Raw genomic sequence first — 26,683 nt, forward strand, 5'->3', positions numbered from 1 at the left:
CTGACAGGGCACACATTAAGCACATTGATGAAATACCTCTTACATTCTTCTGAGGTGAAATAACGTCCACATAGTTGAGATTCAGGGGTACGGGGTGGGAGAGAGGTTCAGGGGTACAGGGTAGGAGAGAGGTTCAGGGGTACGGGGTAGGAGAGAGGTTCAGGGGGTATGGGGTGTGAGAGAGGTTCAGGGGTACGGGGTGGGAGAGAGGTTCAGGGGGTATGGGGTGGGAGAGAGGTTCAGGGGTACGGGGTAGGAGAGAGGTTCAGGGGGTACGGGGTGGGAGAGAGGTTCAGGGGTACGGGGTAGGAGAGAGGTTCAGGGGGTACGGGGTGGGAGAGAGGTTCAGGGGGTATGGGGTGGGAGAGAGGTTCAGGGGGTACGGGGTGGGAGAGAGGTTCAGGGGGTATGGGGTGGGAGAGAGGTTCAGGGGGTATGGGGTGGGAGAGAGGTTCAGGGGGTACGGGGTGGGAGAGAGGTTCAGGGGTACGGGGTGGGAGAGAGGTTCAGGGGTACGGGGTAGGAGAGAGGTTCAGGGGGTATGGGGTGGGAGAGAGGTTCAGGGGGTATGGGGTGGGAGAGAGGTTCAGGGGGTACGGGGTGGGAGAGAGGTTCAGGGGGTACGGGGTGGGAGAGAGGTTCAGGGGGTATGGGGTGGGAGAGAGGTTCAGGGGGTACGGGGTGGGAGAGAGGAAGTTAAGAAGCTCCTATAGGCTGGCAGTTAGAGCTAAGTAGTTATAAGATGAGACGCTGATCTGAGGTCAGTTTTGCAGTATATCTCCTTACTGGTTACGGCTAGGATTTGTTCAGGGCAGGCTGATGCTAGATCTGTGCTGACGGTACCAGTGGGCAGATTGAGCAGAGTGTGGAACAAGATAAGGGTGTTGTCTTGTTTTCCTGTCAGTGTGTTTATATAGTCTAGTACCAGTGGGCAGTTTGGCTACTATTGGACTACTGCAGCGAGCAGAGCTGAGCCTATAGACGACTACTGGACAGCTGAACAGTGACAAAGCCCAGACTAACGCCATGCAGTCACCGAACGGACGCTTCAACTCCCAACAGGAGAAGGAAGGGCAAGGGGTTGAGTTAGGAACAGATCTGTTTTGGGGTGGATGAGATGCCGGATCTCTGCTCTTACCAGAGTTTATGTGATCCATTCTGTTCTCCCACAGTAGGGACTCCGAGCCTTTTCAACATCAGAGAGGAGGGGTTTTTCCTCAGTCTTCTCCCCACTCTACTCTTTCCTTCCAGTCCCCCTGCACCTCTACAGCCAAGGAAGTCACTGTGGTAACGCCTGAAGGAGGCTATACATCCGTTCTCATCTTGGTGACGTTGACGTAGTTGGTGTTAGCCAATGTGTTAGAATTAGCTTGCTGATTTGCATTAGCCAACAGGGTGCAGTTTCCTGTCTTGAGGCTCTCTGCTCTGAAGTCCTCAGTGCTGTGGTTCAGTGCAGCCTCCTGTATCTCCATGTAGTCTGACTTACTGAGGGTGGATCCACTCGCGCTGCGACTGCTCTTCTTCAGGTCCTCGGCTGAGTCGGCTTTGGTGGCAACGGGAGTGTTCAGGTACTGCGCTTGCTCCTCGCCCTCCGTCTCCCGGTGGTAGAAGTAGTTGAAGTTGGACACGATGACGGGGACGGGCAGGGCGATGGTCAGCACGCCGGCGATGGCACAGAGGGAGCCCACGATCTTACCGCCAATGGTGGTGGGCACCATGTCGCCGTAGCCCACGGTGGTCATGGAAACCACGGCCCACCAGAAGGCTTCTGGGATGCTGCTGAACTGTGAGTCCGCCTCGTCGGCCTCGGCGAAGTAGACAGCGCTGGAGAAGAGGATGACTCCAATGAAGAGGAAGAAGATGAGCAGACCCAGCTCCCGCATGCTGGCCTTCAGTGTCTGGCCCAGGATCTGGAGCCCCTTGGAGTGTCTGGACAGTTTGAAGATCCTGAACACTCTGACCAGCCGGATGACCCTGAGGATGGCGAGGGACATGGCCTGCTGCCCAGCCTGCCCGTCTTCCGGTTTCTCTGCCAGCTCTGTGCCCAACGTGATGAAATATGGAATAATCGCCACAATATCAATGATATTCATAATGTTACCGAAGAACCCGGCTTTACTAGGACACGCGAAGAAGCGGACGAGGAACTCAAAGGAGAACCAGATGATGCAGAGCGTCTCCAGGATGAAGAAGGGATCAGTGAAGTAGGAAGACGTGTAGGAAGAGGTGGAGTTGTTGAAGGGCTGGAACACCTTGTTGCCATCGTCCTCTTCGTCGTTCCGGAACACTGGGAGTGTCTCCAGGCAGAAGGACACGATAGAGATGAGGATCACCATGACGCTGATGATGGCGATGATACGGGCCGCGCCGGAACTCTCAGGATACTCAAACAGCAGCCACACCTGTTAAAGGTCAAAGGTCAATGTTTTTATTCATAAAATGTTACAGCAGATAGTCTCTGAGATGTACTTGATGTTAACAGTTTAGGTTAACTAGACAATGTGCCACTACAATGTGTGACATAAACCTTAACTAGTCATAATGTACATGAACCTTAACTAGTCCTAATGGACATGAACCTTAACTAGTCCTGATGGACATGAACCTTAACTAGTCCTAATGGACATGAACCTTAACTTGTCCTGATGGACATGAACCTTAACTAGTCCTGATGGACATGAACCTTAACTAGTCCTGGTGGACATGAACCAGGGCACACAGATGAGTTAGGGAGGGAGGTTCAGGGGTGGGAGGAGCAACTCAGTTTCAGATGAGTTGGGGAGGGAGGTTCAGGGGTGGGAGGAGCAACTCAGTTTCAGATGAGTTGGGGAGGGAGGTTCAGGGGTGGGAGGAGCAATCAAGAAGCAACTCATTTGCAAGCAGCTAAAATGCCTTTTCTAATTGTAACTGCAGCCTCAGATAAAAACACAAACAAAAAACATACATCATTAGAATGTACCTGTCTCTGGAACTCGTTCTCTGGAAGAGGTCGCTCTTCCTCCTTGATGAAGCCCTCATCCTCCCTGAAGATCTCGATGGCCTCCTCTCCCAGCTCGTAGAAGCGGATCTCCTCAGAGAAGATGTCTAGAGTGACGTTCACTGGCCGACGCAGTCTCCCTCCTGACTGGTAGTAGTAGAGGATGGCGTCGAAGCTGGGCCGGTTCCTGTCGAAGAAATACTCGTTCCTCAGAGGGTCAAAGTACCTGGAGAAAGAGAGGGGGAGATAGAGAGAGGCCGATACATATGCAGTAATACTTAATTTACAGACAGACAGAGACAAACACAGAGACAGACAGAAAGAGAGGGGGGGGTGTTGAATGATGTTCTAATACTTCATAGATTTTATTCCTGAAGTATTACAGATTACGACATAGAAACGGAAAGGTAATTTCGGATTGAACATTTTCAGTGTTTACTGTGACCGCAGTCTGCACTAACAACAGGAACATTGCTTTTAAATTTCAATCACGCTGTAACGCTGAATTTCTGCTAAACGGATTGAAAAGAGCCCTCGATGTCAGTAGTAGATACAAACAGAAAGAAATTACAATAGATAGAAAACATTCAACCTTAAAGAGTTATCAGTATAAGAGTACTATCTAACCTCATTCTCTTCTAGGAGTTAACATACAGTATAACCAATATTACTAAAGTACTATAGTCACCGCATTCTCTTCTTGGGGTCCCCCAGCAGGGTCTCAGGGAACTGGGAGAGGGTCTTCAGTTGAGTCTCGAAGCGCAGCCCAGAGATGTTGACGACCACGCGCTCACAGCACTCGTAGTCCGGTTCTGGTTCGTACGGGTCACCGGGATGGGCCGCCGCCTCGTCCCCCAGGTCACCCGTAGCAACCGTCATGGTGGAGGAAGAGGGCGGAGCCTGCAGCGTTAAGACAGGGAGAGGGAGGGGACAGAAGGGATGATAGGTTGGGATGATATGGTGATAGGATAAAATTACAGGTTTATAGGATAGGATGATAGGGTTATATGATGATAGGATAGGATGATAGGATGATAGGATAGGATGATATGATAGGATGATAGGATATGATGATAGGATAGGATGATAGGATAGGATGATATGATGATAAGATAGGATGATAGGATAGGATGATATGATGATAAGATAGGATGATAGGATAGGATGATATGATGATAAGATAGGATGATAGGATAGGATGATAGGATAGGATGATATGATGATAAGATAGGATGATAGGATAGGATGATAGGATAGGATGATAGGATATGATGATATGATGATAAGATAGGATGATAGGATATGATGATAGGATAGGATGATAAGATAGGACGATAGGATATGATGATAGGATAGGATGATATGATGATATGATGATATGATGATAAGATAGGATGATAGGATAGGATGATAGGATAGGATGATATGATGATAGGATAGGATGATAGGATAGGATTATATGATGATAGGATATGATGATAGGATATGATGATAGGATATGATGATATGATGATAAGATAGGATGATAGGATGATGTGATATGATGATAGGATAGGATGATAGGATGATAGGATATGATGGTAGGATAGGATGATACAATATGATTATATGATAGGATGATATGTTGATAGGATGATAGGATATGTTGATAGGATGATAGGATAGGATGATAGGATAGGATGATAAGATATGATGATATTATATGATGATAGGATAGGATGATAGGGTTATATGATGATATGATATAATGATAGGATAGGATGATAGGATATGATGATAGGATGTTAGGATAGGTTGATATGATGATAGGATATGATGATAGGATGATAGGATAGGTTGATATGATGATAGGATGATAGGATGATAGGATAGGATGATAAGATATGATGATATGATATGATGATAGGATAGGATGATAGGATTTGATGATAGGATGATAGGATTTGATGATAGGATGATAAGATAGGATGATGGGATTGGATGATATGATATAATGATACAATGATAGGATATGATGATCGGATGATAAGATAGGATGATGGGATTGGATGATAAAATAGGATGATAAGGATTTGATGATATGATGATAGGATGATACAATAGGATTATAGGATATGATGATAGGATGATAGGATAGGATGATAAGGTATGATGATATGATATGATGATAGGATGATAGGATAGGATGATAAGATATGATGATAGGATAGGATGATAGGATATGATGATAGTATGATAGGATTTGATGATAGGATTTGATGATAGGATGATAAGATAGGATGATGGGATTGGATGATATGATGATAGGATGATAAAATAGGATTATAGGATATGATGATAGGATAGGATGATAGGATTTGATGATAAAACAGGATAAGATAATAGGATGGTTAGATATGACTCACAAATTTACAAACACAACATAAAAACAATGAATCACGTCACTTCGAACGGGGCTGGTTTCCCGGACACGAATTACACCTATTCCTGGACTGAAAAGCACTTTACACGGAGATGCTCCATGTTATGTTATTAGATGTTTTTGGGGATCGTCTCTACATTATGAATAATGTGACGACGCCATCCTGTCTGCTTGTATTAAGTGATTACTGGTAATGAGTTCTCTTTCATACGAGCCACTGATCAATAGTATCCCCAGTCAGACCGGATCATCTCTCTTATAGGCCAATAAGACCACCAGGATAACCCGATTAGACGCTGAGAGCTCCATCCATTCCATACAATCTCTTCGTGATAGATACACTTTGACTGTGTCCTGAAATGGCACCCTATTCCCTATATAGTGCACTACTTTTGACCAGGGCCCATAGGGTAGGGCCAATAGGGTATAGTAGTGGACTAGGGAAGAGGATGCCATTTGGGATGCAAACATACATTAGTGTCCAATTACCACATCTATCCAAGCTCAAGCTCTGAGATGGTTCTCTAAATGCTAAAGAGAGGGAAGCATGCAGTTGTTGATGTGTCCATCCTCAATGGCACCCTATTCCCCACCTAGTGCACTACTTCTGACAACAGCCATATGGGCCCTGGTCAAAAGTAGTGCACTATATAGGGAATGGGGTGCCATTTGGGACACACTTGGTGTCTATTTTCCATAATGGGGAGCAGATTGGTAATATTTGATCTGTTAAAGGACTGTCTGCAGCAACCGAGAGGAGCTGGGTCTGCATTATTGAAGAAGTCTGAATGAAATATTAAATCAGAGACATTGGTTCAGAATTATCCTCCACAGTTATGAATCACAGGCTGACACACTAATATTATATTACCAAGACTTTACCAGTGTCACGGCCGGCGAAAGAAGTGGACCACAGTGGTGAGCGTACATTCTCCTTTTATTTTAATAAATGGCACCAAGAAACAACCGTGAAGCTTAACAGGGCTATAGTGCCACTAACAAAGACAACTACCCACACTGAAAGGAGGGGAAAAGGGCTACCTAAGTATGATTCCCAATCAGAGACAACGATAGACAGCTGTCCCTGATTGAGAACCAAACCGGGCCAAAACATAGAACTAAAGAAACATAGAAAACAGAACATAGAATGCCCACCCCACATCACATCCTGACCTGACCATATAGAGAAATAAAGCGTCTCTCTAAGGTCAGGGCGTGACAACCAGTTTAAATACACAATAGTATACAAATAAATACACATTAGTAATAAAATCACAATATCACATTAAATATACATATGCTAGACATGTATACATCACCACCTGAAATACACACTGGTATCACATCACCACCTGAAATACACACTGGTATCACATCACCACCTGAAATACACACTGGTATCACATCACCACCTGAAATACACACTGGTATCACATCACCACCTGAAATACACACTGGTATCACATCACCACCTGAAATACACACTGGTATCACATCACCACCTGAAATACACACTGGTATCACATCACCACCTGAAATACACACTGGTATCACATCACCACCTGAAATACACACCAGTATCACATCACCACCTGAAATACACACCAGTATCACATCACCACCTGACATACACACTGGTATCACATCACCACGTGAAATACACACTGGTATCACATCACCACGTGAAATACACACTGGTATCACATCACCACCTGAAATACACACTGGTATCACATCACCACGTGAAATACACACTGGTATCACATCACCACCTGAAATACACACTGGTATCACATCACCACCTGAAATACACACTGGTATCACATCACCACCTGAAATACACACTGGTATCACATCACCACGTGAAATACACACTGGTATCACATCACCACGTGAAATACACACTGGTATCACATCACCACGTGAAATACACACTGGTATCACATCACCACGTGAAATACACACTGGTATCACATCACCACGTGAAATACACACTGGTATCACATCACCACGTGAAATACACACTGGTATCACATCACCACCTGAAATACACACTGGTATCACATCACCACCTGATATACACACTGGTATCACATCACCACGTGAAATACACACTGGTATCACATCACCACCTGAAATACACACTGGTATCACATCACCACGTGAAATACACACTGGTATCACATCACCACCTGAAATACACACTGGTATCACATCACCACCTGAAATACACACTGGTATCACATCACCACGTGAAATACACACTGGTATCACATCACCACGTGAAATACACACTGGTATCACATCACCACCTGAAATACACACTGGTATCACATCACCACCTGAAATACACACTGGTATCACATCACCACCTGAAATACACACTGGTATCACATCACCACCTGAAATACACACTGGTATCACATCACCACCTGACATACACACTGGTATCACATCACCACCTGACATACACACTGGTATCACATCACCACCTGAAATACAAACTGGTATCACATCACCACCTGAAATACACACCAGTATCACATCACCTCCTGACATACACACTGGTATGACACCCACGGTAACCATGGAGCCTGACTGCTGACAGATGGCTATGTATCACATTTACCCCGGGTCTATCAGGAGGGGGAGGGCTGTCTACCTTGGAGCCCTCGCCACCTAGCTTCTCAGCCTGTGCTGCCTCTGCTCAGCAACCAGTTGGTACCCTTTCTGTAGGTGACGGGGTGACGGTGGAGGTGCGCAGGGAGGGACACTTTTCATAAAGAGAGCACTTCTTAAAATATGGCTCAGAGATGCAGGGATCAGCAGAATGAGACACCCCCTCTTACACCGTTCTCCCTGTCCTGTAAAACACCATGAGGCTGCCTTGAACAGCAGTAAGGTAATGTAGCTAGTCCTGTAGAACACCATGAGGCTGCCTTGAACAGCAGTAAGATAATGTAGCTAGTCCTGTAGAACATCATGACTCTGCCTTGAACAGCAGTAAGATAATGCAGCTAGTCCTGTAGAACATCATGACTCTGCCTTGAACAGCATTAAGGTAATGGGGCTAGTCCTGTAGAACATCATGCCGCTGCCTTGAACAGCATTAAGGTAATGTAGCTAGTCCTGTAGAACACCATGAGGCTGCCTTGAACAGCAGAAAGGTAATGTAGCTAGTCCTGTAGAACATCATGACTCTGCCTTGAACAGCGGAAAGGTAATGTAGCTAGTCCTGTAGAACATCATGACTCTGCCTTGAACAGCATTAAGGTAATGGGGCTAGTCCTGTAGAACATCATGACGCTGCCTTGAACAGCATTAAGGTAATGTAGCTAGTCCTGTAGAACATCATCAGGCTGCCTTGGACAGTGGAAAGGCAATGTAGCTAGTCCTGTAGAACATCATGACGCTGCCTTGAACAGTGGTAAGATATGTAGCTAGTCCTTCAGAACATCATGACTCTGCCTTGAACAGCGGTAAGGTTATGTAGCTAGTCCTTCAGAACACCATGACTGTGCCTTGAACAGCAGTAAGATATGTAGCTAGTCCTGTAGAACATCATGATGCTGCCTTGAACAGCGGAAAGGTAATGTAGCTAGTCCTGTAGAACATCATGACTCTGCCTTGAACAGTGGAAAGGTAATGTAGCTAGTCCTGTAGAATATAATGACTCTGCCTTGAACAGGGGAAAGGTAATGTAGCTAGTCCTGTAGAACATCATGATGCTGCCTTGAACAGCGGAAAGGTAATGTAGCTAGTCCTGTAGAACATCATTACACTGCCTTGAACAGCATTAAGGTAATGGGGCTAGTCCTGTAGAACATCATGACTCTGCCTTGAACAGCGGTAAGATATGTAGCTAGTCCTTCAGAACATCATGAGGCTGCCTTGAACAGCAGTAAGGTAATGTAGCTAGTCCTTCAGAACATCATGACGCTACCTTGAACAGCATTAAGGTAATGTAGCTAGTCCTTCAGAACATCTTGACGCTGCCTTGAACAGCAGTAAGGTAATGTAGCTAGTCCTTCAGAACATCATGACTCTGCCTTGAACAGCGGTAAGATATGTCGCTAGTCCTTCAGAACATCATGACTCTGCCTTGAACAGCATTAAGGTAATGTAGCTAGTCCTTCAGAACATTATGACGCTGCCTTGAACAGCAGTAAGGTAATGTAGCTAGTCCTGTAGAACATCATGACGCTGCCTTGAACAACAGTAAGGTAATGTAGCTAGTCCTTCAGAACATCATGACTCTGCCTTGAACAGCATTAAGGTAATGTAGCTAGTCCTTCAGAACATCATGATGCTGCCTTGAACAGCAGTAAGGTAATGTAGCTAGTCCCGTAGAACATCATGATGCTGCCTTGAACAGTGGTAAGATATGTAGCTAATCCTGTAGAACATCATGACTCTGCCTTGAACAGCAGTAAGGTAATGTAGCTAGTCCTTCAGAACAGCATGACTCTGCCTTGAACAGCAGTAAGGTAATGTAGCTAGTCCTTCAGAACATCATGAGGCTGCCTTGAACAGCAGTAAGGTAATGTAGCTAGTCCTTCAGAACATCATGACGCTACCTTGAACAGCATTAAGGTAATGTAGCTAGTCCTTCAGAACATCATGACGCTGCCTTGAACAGCAGTAAGGTAATGTAGCTAGTCCTTCAGAACATCATGACTCTGCCTTGAACAGCGGTAAGATATGTCGCTAGTCCTTCAGAACATCATGACTCTGCCTTGAACAGCATTAAGGTAATGTAGCTAGTCCTTCAGAACTTTATGACGCTGCCTTGAACAGCAGTAAGGTAATGTAGCTAGTCCTGTAGAACATCATGACGCTGCCTTGAACAACAGTAAGGTAATGTAGCTAGTCCTTCAGAACATCATGATGCTGCCTTGAACAGCAGTAAGGTAATGTAGCTAGTCCCGTAGAACATCATGACGCTGCCTTGAACAGTGGTAAGATATGTAGCTAATCCTGTAGAACATCATGACTCTGCCTTGAACAGCAGTAAGGTAATGTAGCTAGTCCTTCAGAACAGCATGACTCTGCCTTGAACAGCAGTAAGGTAATGTAGCTAGTCCTTCAGAACATCATGACGCTGCCTTGAACAGTGGTAAGATATGTAGCTAGTCCTGTAGAACATCATGACGCTGCCTTGAACAGTGGTAAGATATGTAGCTAGTCCTGTAGAACATCATGACTCTGCCTTGAACAGCAGTAAGGTAATGTAAGGTAATGTAGCTAGTCCTCCAGAACATCATGACGCTGCCTTGAACAGTGGTAAGATATGTAGCTAGTCCTGTAGAACATCATGACTCTGCCTTGAACAGCAGTAAAGTAATGTAAGGTAATGTAGCTAGTCCTTCAGAACATCATGATGATGCCTTGAATAGCAGTAAAGTGATGTAGCTAGTCCTTCAGATCATCATGACGCTGCCTTGAACAGCAGTAAGGTAATGTAAGGTAATGTAGCTAGTCCTTCAGAACATCATGACGCTGCCTTGAACAGCGGTAAGGTAATGTAGCTAGTCCTTCAGAACATCATGACTCTGCCTTGAACAGCAGTAAGGTAATGGGGCTAGTCCTGTAGAACATCATGACTCTGCTTTGAACAGCAGTAAGGTAATGTAGTTAGTCCTTCAGAACATCATGACGCTGCCTTGAACAGCGGTAAGGTAATGGGGCTAGTCCTTCAGAACATCATGACGCTGCCTTGAACAGCGGTAAGGTAATGGGGCTAGTCCTTCAGAACATCATGACGCTGCCTTGAACAGCAGTAAGGTAATGTAGCTAGTCCTTCAGTGAATTACTGTGAAGACACAGGGCAGGGTAATGGCGGCCCGGCAGGTAACTATCGTTTATGATCATAGATCCATGCATACAGACAGAAGGACGAAGGAGATGTTTGTGTTGCTGTGTCAAACAGTGTTCCTTACGGAAGGTTGTTATTTTACCATGTGGTCACAAAATGATATGGCATTTGTTTGGCTTTCTTCAGCACCACTATTACCACATCTATCTGAAGGTTGTTATTTTACCATGTGTTCACAAAATGATATGGCATTTGTTTGGCTTTCTTCAGCATCTATCTGAAGGTTGTTATTTTACCATGTGTTCACAAAATGATATGGCATTTGTTTGGCTTTCTTCAGCATCTATCTGAAGGTTGTTATTTTACCATGTGGTCACAAAATGATATGGCATTTGTTTGGCTTTCTTCAGCACCACTATTACCACATCTATCTGATGGGGAAGAGCAATTGGGGCGGCAGGGTAGCCTAGTGGTTAGAGCGTTGGACTTGTAACCGGGAGGTTGCGAGTTCAAACCCCCTTTGACAAGGTACAAATCTGTCGTTCTGCCCCTGAACAGGCAGTTAACCCACTGTTCCCAGGCCATCATTGAAAATAAGAATTTGTTCTTAACTGACTTGCCTAGTAAAATAAAGGTAAAATAAATTTTAAAAAATACACAAAGTAATGATGATAGCAATAACAGGGTCCAATTCAGTCTGAATTTCATAATCTGTGGAATAACACAGTCCTTTCATGTTCTCTGTTAGTGTTTTCAGTAGGGATGAAAACATCAGAGCTATGTTATATATGTGATGAGAGACACACACCTGTTCCTCCAAGTGCAGGCAACTATCAAGCCTTATCATCACCATCGTCATCACCGTTACTATTATCATCATCACTATACAGTCGTCTGTCTTTACTGACCGTGTTCAGTGTGTTTGTCTCTCTATTAGCAGCAGAGAAACCTACAAACCAGGGTAGAACCAGGCTAGAACCAGTCAGTGCCCGTTAGGAGCGGCAGGTGTCTCTGACAACATGCTCTACTGCCGCGGCACCTCTCTCTCTCCGGAGCGGTTCATCATATCAGATAGACAGGCAGAACACAGCAGGCTCCATGCACTATGCTCATAGCAGCTCACAGCAGCTTCCGATCCAGTCATAATCAGCCTAGTTAGTCGAGCTCGCCGCTCTCTAGGCATTCAGCATTCAGAGAGAGAAGACATGCAGCAATCACCCTGATGCCGCTCTCCCTGCCGCGGTGCTCCGCCTCGATGCTCTCTCGGCTGGTGAAGGGTTGATACTGGGGACCCGCCGCGATGCTCTCTCCGCTGTGGTTGATGCTGGGGTCCTGACTCGTCTCCTCCTCATAAACACTGAAAATGTATCCTTATTTGTTGCTCTCCGCCCTTTCTCTCCGGAGCTCGCTACAAGTTAAACAGACACGATGTATCTAATGTAACCCCGTCCCCTGACTGTCTGTCTGTTTCTCTCTCTCTCTCTCTGTTTCTATCATGTCTCTCACAATTCGCCATCATTCAGCTGGTTGGCGCTAAAACGCACAGGCTGCAGTTGGACATTGTCGCGCATACAAAGAGCCGTTCCGTTCCCCTCTCTGCTCTCCGCCACTCCTCGAGATTCACATTAAAGGGGAAGCGTCGCATGAATAGGCAGAAACGGTTCCCCCGAGTTAGTATTAGAATTTGTAAAAATGTCTATCCTGCATCGTCAACTAGTTGAACTAATGTTACTGCTGTTTCTAAGAGCGACACCTCCATGGCACGATGACCTGTATATGGTAACATACTAAAAATCTGAACTAAAAACACAACACTAAAACTAAAGACTAGTTGAGCCAAGAAAGACAACTATTTATGTCTTGAGTTGTTTAAAGAGGATATTAATAACAAGCAATGATAAAGAATGCGTGACAGTTAGAGGTTTATTTGGCTATAGGAGGATAAGTGGTATACCTCGGCTTCTGCCCAAATACATCCATATGGTTGCTTTTACTGTCCTACGACATGTGTGTGTGTGTGTGTGTGTGTGTGTGTGTGTGTGTGTGTGTGTGTGTGTGTGTGTGTGTGTGTGTGTGTGTGTGTGTGTGTGTGTGTGTGTGTGTGTGTGTGTGTGTGTGTGTGTGTGTGTGTGTGTGCGTGGCAGTAAACGTGTCCGAGGCGTGAGCAGTGTGTGTGTTTAATATATGCATGAGCTATGAGTGGGCCAGCCAGCCAGGGCTCTCAATAACCATGGCAGTGATTTGTAGCATCTGTCTCTCTGTCGTTAAACCACTACTGTTCTGCCACCTGCAGGCCTGTGTTGAGGCATCAGTTCAGCTGGCGGCTAGCCGAAGTCGGTCAACCCAACGAGCGTGCTCGTACCTTAAAAGACATCCACTTGAAAAAAATGAGAAAAAAGAGACAATAGAACCGCTTGTCCCTTTTGAGACTCCATACCTCAAATTAGAATGAATCTAAAATAACTCAAGAAATCTGTCATTCATTTTGCAGAGGACATCTTAGTCGGGCAATTTTACATCTAACTAAGATGATCGGTGCAGTATTTCTAAATGAAAAAAATGTGTATGAAAACTAGTCCTGTCCCTTTCAATGACGACAAACACTTTACTGAAGAATCCCTACTGTTGACCAATCACTGACGAAGGGGCGTTGACCTCGGCTTGCCTCAAGAAAAATGTTGTTTGCCCTAATAACCGAAAAAGCCCTTACCGAAGTCTAAAACGAACAACAACGTCCCAAAATGTCCTCCATATATATGCACACCTTTAGAGCAGCACCTCCTACTGGAGAGTTGATCTATCTACAGCACCTCCTACTGGAGAGATGATGTATCTACAGCACCTACTGGAGAGTTGATCTATCTACAGCTCCTCCTACTGGAGAGTTGATCTATCTACAGCTCCTCCTACTGGAGAAATGATGTATCTACAGCACCTCCTACTGGAGAGATGATGTATCTACAGCACCTCCTACTGGAGAGATGATGTATCTACAGCTCCTCCTACTGGAGAGATGATGTATCTACAGCACCTACAGGAGAGTTGATCTATCTACAGCTCCTCCTACTGGAGAAATGATGTATCTACAGCACCTCCTACTGGAGAGATGATGTATCTACAGCACCTCCTACTGGAGAGATGATGTATCTACAGCACTTCCTACTGGAGAAATTATGTATCTACAGCTCCTCCTACTGGAGAGATGATGTATCTACAGCCTAGCCTGAACCAAGCCTAGCTTAGCTTTGACATTGGTCATTGGTTTCTACCGGTGTGTTATCGTGAGAATAATTGGGAGATCTCTTAATAACTATATAAATTCACTGTTGCTAGTAAAGGCATCCAAAGGGTAGGTTCAACAGAGCAAAGAAATGTGACCATTTATCTATAAGTCAAATATCAATGATACTATTAAGACTATTAAAGCATTAGGGAAGCCATCAACAGATAATGTTTCAAGTCAACCCAGGGTTCAACAAATAATAAACCATACATATTGGCCTTGGGTTTAAAGCTTCAAGTTAGTATTGAATCTGTTGGATTCAGGTCTCAATTTCAACCAACAATCTAAGTTTAAAAAAAAAATAGGTACTGAATCAAATAAAACTGTAAAGAGCATTTAAAGTTTAATTTTATTTAGTCCTTTTCTTTTAACTTAGATTTTTGGTTAAGATGGAGATGTGACTTGAAACCCTAAGCCAGACTGAGTCAGTTGCACAAAATATATACAGTGGGGAGAACAAGTATTTGATACACTGCTGATTTTGCAGGTTTTTCTACTTACAAAGCATGTAGAGCATGTAGAGGTCTGTAATTTTTATCATATGTACACTTCAACTGTGAGAAACGGAATCTAAAACCAAAATCCAGAAAATCACATTGTATGATTTTTAAGTTATTCATTTGCATTTTATTTCATGACGTAAGTATTTGATACATCAGAAAAGCAGAACTTAATATTTGGTACAGAAAACTTTGTTGGCAATTACAGAGATCATACGTTTCCTGTAGTTCTTGACCAGGTTTGCACACACTGCAGCAGGGATTTTGGCCCACTCCTCCACACAGACCTTCTCCAGATCCTTCAGGTTTCGGGGCTGTCGCTGGGCAATAAATGTCTATTGGGTTCAGGTCTGGAGACTAGCTAGGCCACTCCAGGACCTTGAGATGCTTCTTACGGAGCCAGTCCTTACTTGCTCAGGCTGTGTGTTTCGTGTCTTTGTCATGCTGGAAGACCCAGACACAACCCATCTTCAAAGCTCTTACTGAGGGAAGGAGGTTGTTGGCCAAGATCTTGCGATACATGGCCCCATCCATCATCAGTTGGGATGGTGTCTTGGGGTTGTACTCATCCTTCTTCTTCCTCCAAACACGGCGAGTGGAGTTTAGACCAAAAAGCTCTATTTTTGTCTCATCAGACCACATGACCTTCTCCCATTCCTCCTCTGGATCATCCAGATGTTCATTGGCAAACTTCAGACGGGCCTGGACATGCGCTGGCTTGAGCAGGGGGACCTTGCATGCGCTGCAGGATTTTAATCCATGACGGTGTAGTGTGTTACTAATGGTTTTCTTTGAGACTGTGGTCCCAGCTCTCTTCAGGTCATTGACCAGGTCCTGCCGTGTAGTTCTGGGCTGAACCTTCACCTTCCTCATGATCATTGATGCCCCACGAGGTGAGATCTTGCATGCAGCCCCAGACCGAGGGTGATTGACCGTCATCTTGAACTTCTTCCATTTTCTAATAATTGTTGTTGCCTTCAAGCTGCTTGCCTACTGTCCTGTAGCCCACCCCAGCCTTGTGCAGGTCTACAATTTTATCCCTGATGTCCTTACACAGCTCTCTGTTCTTGGCCATTGTGGAGAGGTTGGAGTCTGTTTGATTGAGTGTGTGGACAGGTGTCTTTAGGTACAGGTAACGAGTTCAAACAGGTGCAGTTAATACAGGTAATGAGTGGAGATCAGGGAGGCTTCTTAAAGAAAAACTAACAGGTCTGTGAGAGCCGGAATTCTTACTGGTTGGTAGGTGATCAATTACTGCAATAAAATGCAAATTAATTACTTAAAATTCATACAATGTGATTTTCTGGATTTTTATTTTAGATTCCGTCTCTTTCAGTTGAAGTGCACCTATGATACAAATTACAGACCTCTACATGCTTTGTAAGTAGGAAAACCTGCAAAATCGGAATTTATCAAATAGTTGTTCTCCCCACTGTATGTAATTTTTACCTTTATTTAACAAGGCAAGTCAGTTAAGAACAAATTCTTATTTTCAATGACAGCCTAGGAACAGTGGGTTAACTGCCTGTTCAGGGGCAGAACGACAGATTTTTACCTTGTCAGCTCGGGGGTTTGAACTTGCAACCTTCTAGTTACTAGTCCAACACTCTAACCACTCGGCTTCCCCCTTTAAAATCAAACCAAATCAAATGTTATTTGTTACATGCGCTGTACAAAGGTTACTTACAAGCCCTTAACCAACAATGCAGTTTAATAAATAGAGTTAAGAAAATATTTACGAAATAAATTAGAGTAAAAAATAAAATAAAAAGTAACACAATAAAATGACAATACCGAAGCTGTAAACAGGGGGTACCGGTACAGAGTCAATGTGGAGGCTATATACAGGGGGTACCGGTACAGAGTCAATGTGGAGGCTATATACAGGGGGTACCGGTACAGAGTCAATGTGGAGACTATATACAGGGGGTACCGGTACAGAGTCAATGTGGAGGCTATATACAGGGGGTACCGGTACAGAGTCAATGTGGAGGCTATATACAGGGGGTACCGGTACAGAGTCAATGTGGAGGTTATATACAGGGGGTACCGGTACAGAGTCAATGTGGAGGCTATATACAGGGGGTACCGGTACTGAGTCAATGTGGAGGCTATATACAGGGGGTACCGGTACAGAGTCAATGTGGAGGTTATATACAGGGGGTACTGGTACAGAGTCAATGTGGAGGCTATATACAGGGGGTACCGGTACAGAGTCAATGTGGAGGCTATATACAGGGGGTACCGGTACAGAGTCAATGTGGAGGCTATATACAGGGGGTACCGGTACAGAGTCCATGTGGAGGCTATATACATGGGGTACCGGTACAGAGTCAATGTGGAGGCTATATACAGGGGGTACCGGTACAGAGTCCATGTGGAGGCTATATACAGGGTATTACGGTACAGAGTCAATGTGGAGGCTAAATACAGGGGTACCAGTACAGAGTCAATGTGGAGGCTATATACAGGGGTACCGGTACAGAGTCCATGTGGAGGCTATATACAGGGTATTACGGTACAGAGTCAATGTGGAGGCTATATACAGGGGTACTGGTACAGAGTCAATGTGGAGGCTATATACAGGGGGTACTGGTACAGAGTCAATGTGGAGGCTATATACAGGGGGTACCGGTACAGAGTCAATGTGGAGGCTATATACAGGGGGTACCAGTACAGAGTCCATGTGGAGGCTATATACAGGGTATTACGGTACAGAGTCAATGTGGAGGCTATATACACGGTGGGTACTGGTACAGAGTCAATGTGGAGGCTATATACAGGGGGTACCGCTACAGAGTCAATGTGGAGGCTATATACAGGGGGTACTGGTACAGAGTCAATGTGGAGGCTATATACAGGGTGTACTGGTACAGAGTCAATGTGGAGGCTATATACAGGGGGTACTGGTACAGAGTCAATGTGGAGGCTATATACAGGGGTACCGGTACAGAGTCAATGTGGAGGCTATATACAGGGGTACCGGTACAGAGTCAATGTGGAGGCTATATACAGGGGTACCGGTACAGAGTCCATGTGGAGGCTATATACATGGGGTACCGGTACAGAGTCAATGTGGAGGCTATATACAGGGGTACCGGTACAGAGTCCATGTGGAGGCTATATACAGGGTATTACGGTACAGAGTCAATGTGGAGGCTAAATACAGGGGGTACCAGTACAGAGTCAATGTGGAGGCTATATACAGGGGGTACCGGTACAGAGTCCATGTGGAGGCTATATACAGGGTATTACGGTACAGAGTCAATGTGGAGGCTATATACAGGGGGTACTGGTACAGAGTCAATGTGGAGGCTATATACAGGGGTACTGGTACAGAGTCAATGTGGAGGCTATATACAGGGGTACCGGTACAGAGTCAATGTGGAGGCTATATACAGGGGGTACCAGTACAGAGTCCATGTGGAGGCTATATACAGGGTATTACGGTACAGAGTCAATGTGGAGGCTATATACACGGTGGGTACTGGTACAGAGTCAATGTGGAGGCTATATACAGGGGTACTGGTACAGAGTCAATGTGGAGGCTATATACAGGGTGTACTGGTACAGAGTCAATGTGGAGGCTATATACAGGGGGTACTGGTACAGAGTCAATGTGGAGGCTATATACAGGGGTACCGGTACAGAGTCAATGTGGAGGCTATATACAGGGGTACCAGTACAGAGTCCATGTGGAGGCTATATACAGGGTATTACGGTACAGAGTCAATGTGGAGGCTATATACAGGGGTACTGGTACAGAGTCAATGTGGAGGCTATATACAGGGGTACTGGTACCGAGTCAATGTGGAGGCTATATACAGGGGGTACCGGTACAGAGTCAATGTGGAGGCTATATACAAGGGGTACCAGTACAGAGTCCATGTGGAGGCTATATACAGGGTATTATGGTACAGAGTCAATGTGGAGGCTATATACAGGGGGTACTGGTACAGAGTCAATGTGGAGGCTATATACAGGGGGTACTGGTACAGAGTCAATGTGGAGGCTATATACAGGGGGTACCGGTACAGAGTCAATGTGGAGGCTATATACAGGGGGTACCGGTACAGAGTCAATGTGGAGGCTATATACAGGGGGTACCGGTACAGAGTCAATGTGGAGGCTATATACAGGGTGTTACGGTACAGAGTCAATGTGGAGGCTATATACAGGGTGTACCGGTACAGAGTCAATGTGGAGGCTATATACAGGGGGTACTGGTACCGAGTCAATGTGGAGGCTATATACAGGGGGTACCGGTACAGAGTCAATGTGGAGGCTATATACAAGGGGTACCAGTACAGAGTCCATGTGGAGGCTATATACAGGGTATTATGGTACAGAGTCAATGTGGAGGCTATATACAGGGGTACTGGTACAGAGTCAATGTGGAGGCTATATACAGGGGGTACTGGTACAGAGTCAATGTGGAGGCTATATACAGGGGGTACCGGTACAGAGTCAATGTGGAGGCTATATACAGGGGGTACCGGTACAGAGTCAATGTGGAGGCTATATACAGGGGGTACCGGTACAGAGTCAATGTGGAGGCTATATACAGGGGGTACCGGTACAGAGTCAATGTGGAGGCTATATACAGGGGGTACCGGTACAGAGTCAATGTGGAGGCTATATACAGGGGGTACCGGTACAGAGTCCATGTGGAGGCTATATACATGGGGTACCGGTACAGAGTCAATGTGGAGGCTATATACAGGGGGTACCGGTACAGAGTCCATGTGGAGGCTATATACAGGGTATTACGGTACAGAGTCAATGTGGAGGCTAAATACAGGGGGTACCAGTACAGAGTCAATGTGGAGGCTATATACAGGGGGTACCGGTACAGAGTCCATGTGGAGGCTATATACAGGGTATTACGGTACAGAGTCAATGTGGAGGCTATATACAGGGGGTACTGGTACAGAGTCAATGTGGAGGCTATATACAGGGGGTACTGGTACAGAGTCAATGTGGAGGCTATATACAGGGGGTACCGGTACAGAGTCAATGTGGAGGCTATATACAGGGGGTACCAGTACAGAGTCCATGTGGAGGCTATATACAGGGTATTACGGTACAGAGTCAATGTGGAGGCTATATACACGGTGGGTACTGGTACAGAGTCAATGTGGAGGCTATATACAGGGGGTACTGGTACAGAGTCAATGTGGAGGCTATATACAGGGTGTACTGGTACAGAGTCAATGTGGAGGCTATATACAGGGGGTACTGGTACAGAGTCAATGTGGAGGCTATATACAGGGGGTACCGGTACAGAGTCAATGTGGAGGCTATATACAGGGGGTACCAGTACAGAGTCCATGTGGAGGCTATATACAGGGTATTACGGTACAGAGTCAATGTGGAGGCTATATACAGGGGGTACTGGTACAGAGTCAATGTGGAGGCTATATACAGGGGGTACTGGTACCGAGTCAATGTGGAGGCTATATACAGGGGGTACCGGTACAGAGTCAATGTGGAGGCTATATACAAGGGGTACCAGTACAGAGTCCATGTGGAGGCTATATACAGGGTATTATGGTACAGAGTCAATGTGGAGGCTATATACAGGGGGTACTGGTACAGAGTCAATGTGGAGGCTATATACAGGGGGTACTGGTACAGAGTCAATGTGGAGGCTATATACAGGGGGTACCGGTACAGAGTCAATGTGGAGGCTATATACAGGGGGTACCGGTACAGAGTCAATGTGGAGGCTATATACAGGGGGTACCGGTACAGAGTCAATGTGGAGGCTATATACAGGGTGTTACGGTACAGAGTCAATGTGGAGGCTATATACAGGGTGTACAGGTACAGAGTCAATGTGGAGGCTATATACAGGGGGTACTGGTACCGAGTCAATGTGGAGGCTATATACAGGGGTACCGGTACAGAGTCAATGTGGAGGCTATATACAAGGGGTACCAGTACAGAGTCCATGTGGAGGCTATATACAGGGTATTATGGTACAGAGTCAATGTGGAGGCTATATACAGGGGGTACTGGTACAGAGTCAATGTGGAGGCTATATACAGGGGGTACTGGTACAGAGTCAATGTGGAGGCTATATACAGGGGGTACCGGTACAGAGTCAATGTGGAGGCTATATACAGGGGGTACCGGTACAGAGTCAATGTGGAGGCTATATACAGGGGGTACCGGTACAGAGTCAATGTGGAGGCTATATACAGGGTGTTACGGTACAGAGTCAATGTGGAGGCTATATACAGGGTGTACCGGTACAGAGTCAATGTGGAGGCTATATACAGGGGGTACCGGTACAGAGTCAATGTGGAGGCTATATACAGGGGGTACCGGTACAGAGTCAATGTGGAGGCTATATACAGGGGGTACCGGTACAGAGTCAATGTGGAGGCTATATACAGGGTGTTACGGTACAGAGTCAATGTGGAGGCTATATACAGGGTGTACTGGTACAGAGTCAATGTGGAGGCTATATACAGGGGTACCGGTACAGAGTCAATGTGGAGGCTATATACAGGGGGTACCGGTACAGAGTCAATGTGGAGGCTATATACAGGGGGTACCGGTACAGAGTCAATGTGGAGGCTATATACAGGGGGTACCGGTACAGAGTCAATGTGGAGGCTATATACAGGAGTACCAGTACAGAGTCAATGTGGAGGCTATATACAGGGAGTACCAGTACAGAGTCAATGTGGAGGCTATATACAGGGGGTACTGGTACAGAGTCAATGTGGAGGCTATATACAGGGGGTACAGGTACAGAGTCAATGTGGAGGCTATATACAGGGGGTACCGGTACAGAGTCAATGTGGAGGCTATATACAGGGGGTACCAGTACAGAGTCAATGTGGAGGCTATATACAGGGTATTACAGTACAGAGTCAATGTGGAGGCTATATACAGGGGGTACCGGTACAGAGTCAATGTGGAGGCTATATACAGGGTATTACGGTACAGAGTCAATGTGGAGGCTATATACAGGGGGTACCAGTACAGAGTCAATGTGGAGGCTATATACAGGGGGTACCGGTACAGAGTCAATGTGGAGGCTATATACAGGGGGTACTGGTACAGAGTCAATGTGGAGGCTATATACAGGGGGTACCGGTACAGAGTCAATGTGGAGGCTATATACAGGGGTACCAGTACAGAGTCAATGTGGAGGCTATATACAGGGTATTACAGTACAGAGTCAATGTGGAGGCTATATACAGGGGTACCGGTACAGAGTCAATGTGGAGGCTATATACAGGGGGTACCAGTACAGAGTCAATGTGGAGGCTATATACAGGGTATTACAGTACAGAGTCAATGTGGAGGCTATATACAGGGGGTACCGGTACAGAGTCAATGTGGAGGCTATATACAGGGGGTACCAGTACAGAGTCAATGTGAAGGCTATATACAGGGGGTACCGGTACAGAGTCAATGTGGAGGCTATATACAGGGGGTACCGGTACAGAGTCAATGTGGAGGCTATATACAGGGTGTTACGGTACAGAGTCAATGTGGAGGCTATATACAGGGTATTACGGTACAGAGTCAATGTGGAGGCTATATACAGGATATTACGGTACAGAGTCAATGTGGAGGCTATATACAGGGTATTACGGTACAGAGTCAATGTGGAGGCTATATACAGGGTATTACGGTACAGAGTCAATGTGGAGGCTATATACAGGGGGTACCAGTACAGAGTCAATGTGGAGGCTATATACAGGGGGTACCGGTACAGAGTCAATGTGGAGGCTATATACAGGGTGTTACGGTACAGAGTCAATGTGGAGGCTATATACAGGGGGTACTGGTACAGAGTCAATGTGGAGGCTATATACAGGGGGTACCGGTACAGAGTCAATGTGGAGGCTATATACAGGGGTACTGGTACAGAGTCAATGTGGAGGCTATATACAGGGGGTACCGGTACAGAGTCAATGTGGAGGCTATATACAGGGGTACTGGTACAGAGTCAATGTGGAGGCTATATACAGGGGTACTGGTACAGAGTCAATGTGGAGGCTATATACAGGGGTACCGGTACAGAGTCAATGTGGAGGCTATATACAGGGGGTACAGGTACAGAGTCAATGTGGAGGCTATATACAGGGGTACCGGTACAGAGTCAATGTGGAGGCTATATACAGGGGGTACCGGTACAGAGTCAATGTGGAGGCTATATACAGGGAGCACCGGTACAGAGTCAATGTGGAGGCTATATACAGGGGGTACCGGTACAGAGTCAATGTGGAGGCTATATACAGGGGGTACCGAAACAGAGTCAATGTGGAGGCTATATACAGGGGGTACCGGTACAGAGTCAATGTGGAGGCTATATACAGGAGGTACCATTACAGAGTCAATGTGGAGGCTATATACAGGGGGTACCGGAACAGAGTCAATGTGGAGGCTATGTACAGGGGGTACCAGTACAGAGTCAATGTGGAGGCTATATACAGGGGGTACCGGAACAGAGTCAATGTGGAGGCTATATACAGGGGGTACCGGAACAGAGTCAATGTGGAGGCTATATACAGGGGGTACCGGTACAGAGTCAATGTGGAGGCTATATACAGGGGGTACCGGAACAGAGTCAATGTGGAGGCTATATACAGGGGGTACCGGTACAGAGTCAATGTGGAGGCTATATACAGGGGGGTACCGGAACAGAGTCAATGTGGAGGCTATATACAGGGGGTACCGGAACCGAGTCAATGTGGAGGCTATATACAGGGGGTACCGGTACAGAGTCAATGTGGAGGCTATATACAGGGGGTACCGGAACAGAGTCAATGTGGAGGCTATATACAGGGGTACCGGTACAGAGTCAATGTGGAGGCTATATACGGGGGGTACCGGAACAGAGTCAATGTGGAGGCTATATACAGGGGGTACCGGAACAGAGTCAATGTGGAGGCTATATACAGGGGGTACCGGTACAGAGTCAATGTGGAGGCTATATACAGGGGGTACAGGTACAGAGTCAATGTGGAGGCTATATACAGGGGTACCAGTACAGAGTCAATGTGGAGGCTATATACAGGGGGTACCGGTACAGAGTCAATGTGGAGGCTATATACAGGGGGTACAGGTACAGAGTCAATGTGGAGGCTATATACAGGGGTACCAGTACAGAGTCAATGTGGAGGCTATATACAGGGGGTACCGGTACAGAGTCAATGTGGAGGCTATATACAGGGGTACCAGTACAGAGTCAATGTGGAGGCTATATACAGGGGGTACCGGTACAGAGTCAATGTGGAGGCTATATACAGGGGGTACCGGTACAGAGTCAGTGTGGAGGCTATATACAGGGGGTACTGGTACAGAGTCAATGTGGAGGCTATATACAGGGGGTACTGGTACAGAGTCAATGTGAAGGCTATATACAGGGGGTACTGGTACAGAGTCAATGTGAAGGCTATATACAGGGGGTACCGGTACAGAGTCAATGTGGAGGCTATATACAGGGGGTACCGGTACAGAGTCAATGTGGAGGCTATATACAGGGTATTACGGTACAGAGTCAATGTGGAGGCTATATACAGGGGGTACTGGTACAGAGTCAATGTGGAGGCTATATACAGGGGTACTGGTACAGAGTCAATGTGGAGGCTATATACAGGGGGTACCGGTACAGAGTCAATGTGGAGGCTATATACAGGGGGTACCGGTACAGAGTCAATGTGGAGGCTATATACAGGGGGTACCGGTACAGAGTCAATGTGGAGGCTATATACAGGGTGTTACGGTACAGAGTCAATGTGGAGGCTATATACAGGGTGTACCGGTACAGAGTCAATGTGGAGGCTATATACAGGGGGTACCGGTACAGAGTCAATGTGGAGGCTATATACAGGGGGTACCGGTACAGAGTCAATGTGGAGGCTATATACAGGGGGTACCGGTACAGAGTCAATGTGGAGGCTATATACAGGGTGTTACGGTACAGAGTCAATGTGGAGGCTATATACAGGGTGTACCGGTACAGAGTCAATGTGGAGGCTATATACAGGGGGTACCGGTACAGAGTCAATGTGGAGGCTATATACAGGGTGTTACGGTACAGAGTCAATGTGGAGGCTATATACAGGATGTACCGGTACAGAGTCAATGTGGAGGCTATATACAGGGGGTACCGGTACAGAGTCAATGTGGAGGCTATATACAGGGAGTACCAGTACAGAGTCAATGTGGAGGCTATATACAGGGAGTACCAGTACAGAGTCAATGTGGAGGCTATATACAGGGGGTACTGGTACAGAGTCAATGTGGAGGCTATATACAGGGGGTACAGGTACAGAGTCAATGTAGAGGCTATATACAGGGAGTACCGGTACAGAGTCAATGTGGAGGCTATATACAGGGTATTACGGTACAGAGTCAATGTGGAGGCTATATACAGGGGGTACCAGTACAGAGTCAATGTGGAGGCTATATACAGGGGGTACCGGTACAGAGTCAATGTGGAGGCTATATACAGGGGGTACTGGTACAGAGTCAATGTGGAGGCTATATACAGGGGGTACCGGTACAGAGTCAATGTGGAGGCTATATACAGGGGGTACCAGTACAGAGTCAATGTGGAGGCTATATACAGGGGGTACCAGTACAGAGTCAATGTGAAGGCTATATACAGGGGGTACCGGTACAGAGTCAATGTGGAGGCTATATACAGGGGGTACCGGTACAGAGTCAATGTGGAGGCTATATACAGGGTGTTACGGTACAGAGTCAATGTGGAGGCTATATACAGGGTATTACGGTACAGAGTCAATGTGGAGGCTATATACAGGATATTACGGTACAGAGTCAATGTGGAGGCTATATACAGGGTATTACGGTACAGAGTCAATGTGGAGGCTATATACAGGGTATTACGGTACAGAGTCAATGTGGAGGCTATATACAGGGGGTACCAGTACAGAGTCAATGTGAAGGCTATATACAGGGGGTACCGGTACAGAGTCAATGTGGAGGCTATATACAGGGTGTTACGGTACAGAGTCAATGTGGAGGCTATATACAGGGGGTACTGGTACAGAGTCAATGTGGAGGCTATATACAGGGGGTACCGGTACAGAGTCAATGTGGAGGCTATATACAGGGGGTACCGGTACAGAGTCAATGTGGAGGCTATATACAGGGGGTACCGGTACAGAGTCAATGTGGAGGCTATATACAGGGGGTACTGGTACAGAGTCAATGTGGAGGCTATATACAGGGGGTACTGGTACAGAGTCAATGTGGAGGCTATATACAGGGGGTACCGGTACAGAGTCAATGTGGAGGCTATATACAGGGGGTACAGGTACAGAGTCAATGTGGAGGCTATATACAGGGGTACCGGTACAGAGTCAATGTGGAGGCTATATACAGGGGGTACCGGTACAGAGTCAATGTGGAGGCTATATACAGGGAGCACCGGTACAGAGTCAATGTGGAGGCTATATACAGGGGGTACCGGTACAGAGTCAATGTGGAGGCTATATACAGGGGGTACCGGAACAGAGTCAATGTGGAGGCTATATACAGGGGGTACCGGTACAGAGTCAATGTGGAGGCTATATACAGGAGGTACCATTACAGAGTCAATGTGGAGGCTATATACAGGGGGTACCGGAACAGAGTCAATGTGGAGGCTATGTACAGGGGGTACCAGTACAGAGTCAATGTGGAGGCTATA

The 26,683-nt window shown here is 46.1% G+C and overlaps 1 protein-coding gene across 1 annotated transcript; it reads right to left on the minus strand.

Moving 5' to 3' along the window:
- Window positions 1-923: 923 nt before the first annotated feature.
- kcna2b (potassium voltage-gated channel, shaker-related subfamily, member 2b) lies at window positions 924-3,856 on the minus strand. The gene is made up of 3 exons (XM_064993593.1): window positions 3,666-3,856; window positions 2,960-3,203; window positions 924-2,402 (listed from the first exon to the last, which is right to left on the minus strand). The coding sequence occupies exons 1-3, from the start codon at window positions 3,854-3,856 to the stop codon at window positions 1,305-1,307; spliced, it is 1,533 nt and encodes a 510-aa protein (XP_064849665.1). The 3' UTR covers window positions 924-1,304.
- Window positions 3,857-26,683: the final 22,827 nt, after the last annotated feature.

This window comes from Oncorhynchus masou, chromosome 18, assembly GCF_036934945.1.
Source record: "Oncorhynchus masou masou isolate Uvic2021 chromosome 18, UVic_Omas_1.1, whole genome shotgun sequence".
Lineage (NCBI taxonomy): Eukaryota > Metazoa > Chordata > Actinopteri > Salmoniformes > Salmonidae > Oncorhynchus > Oncorhynchus masou.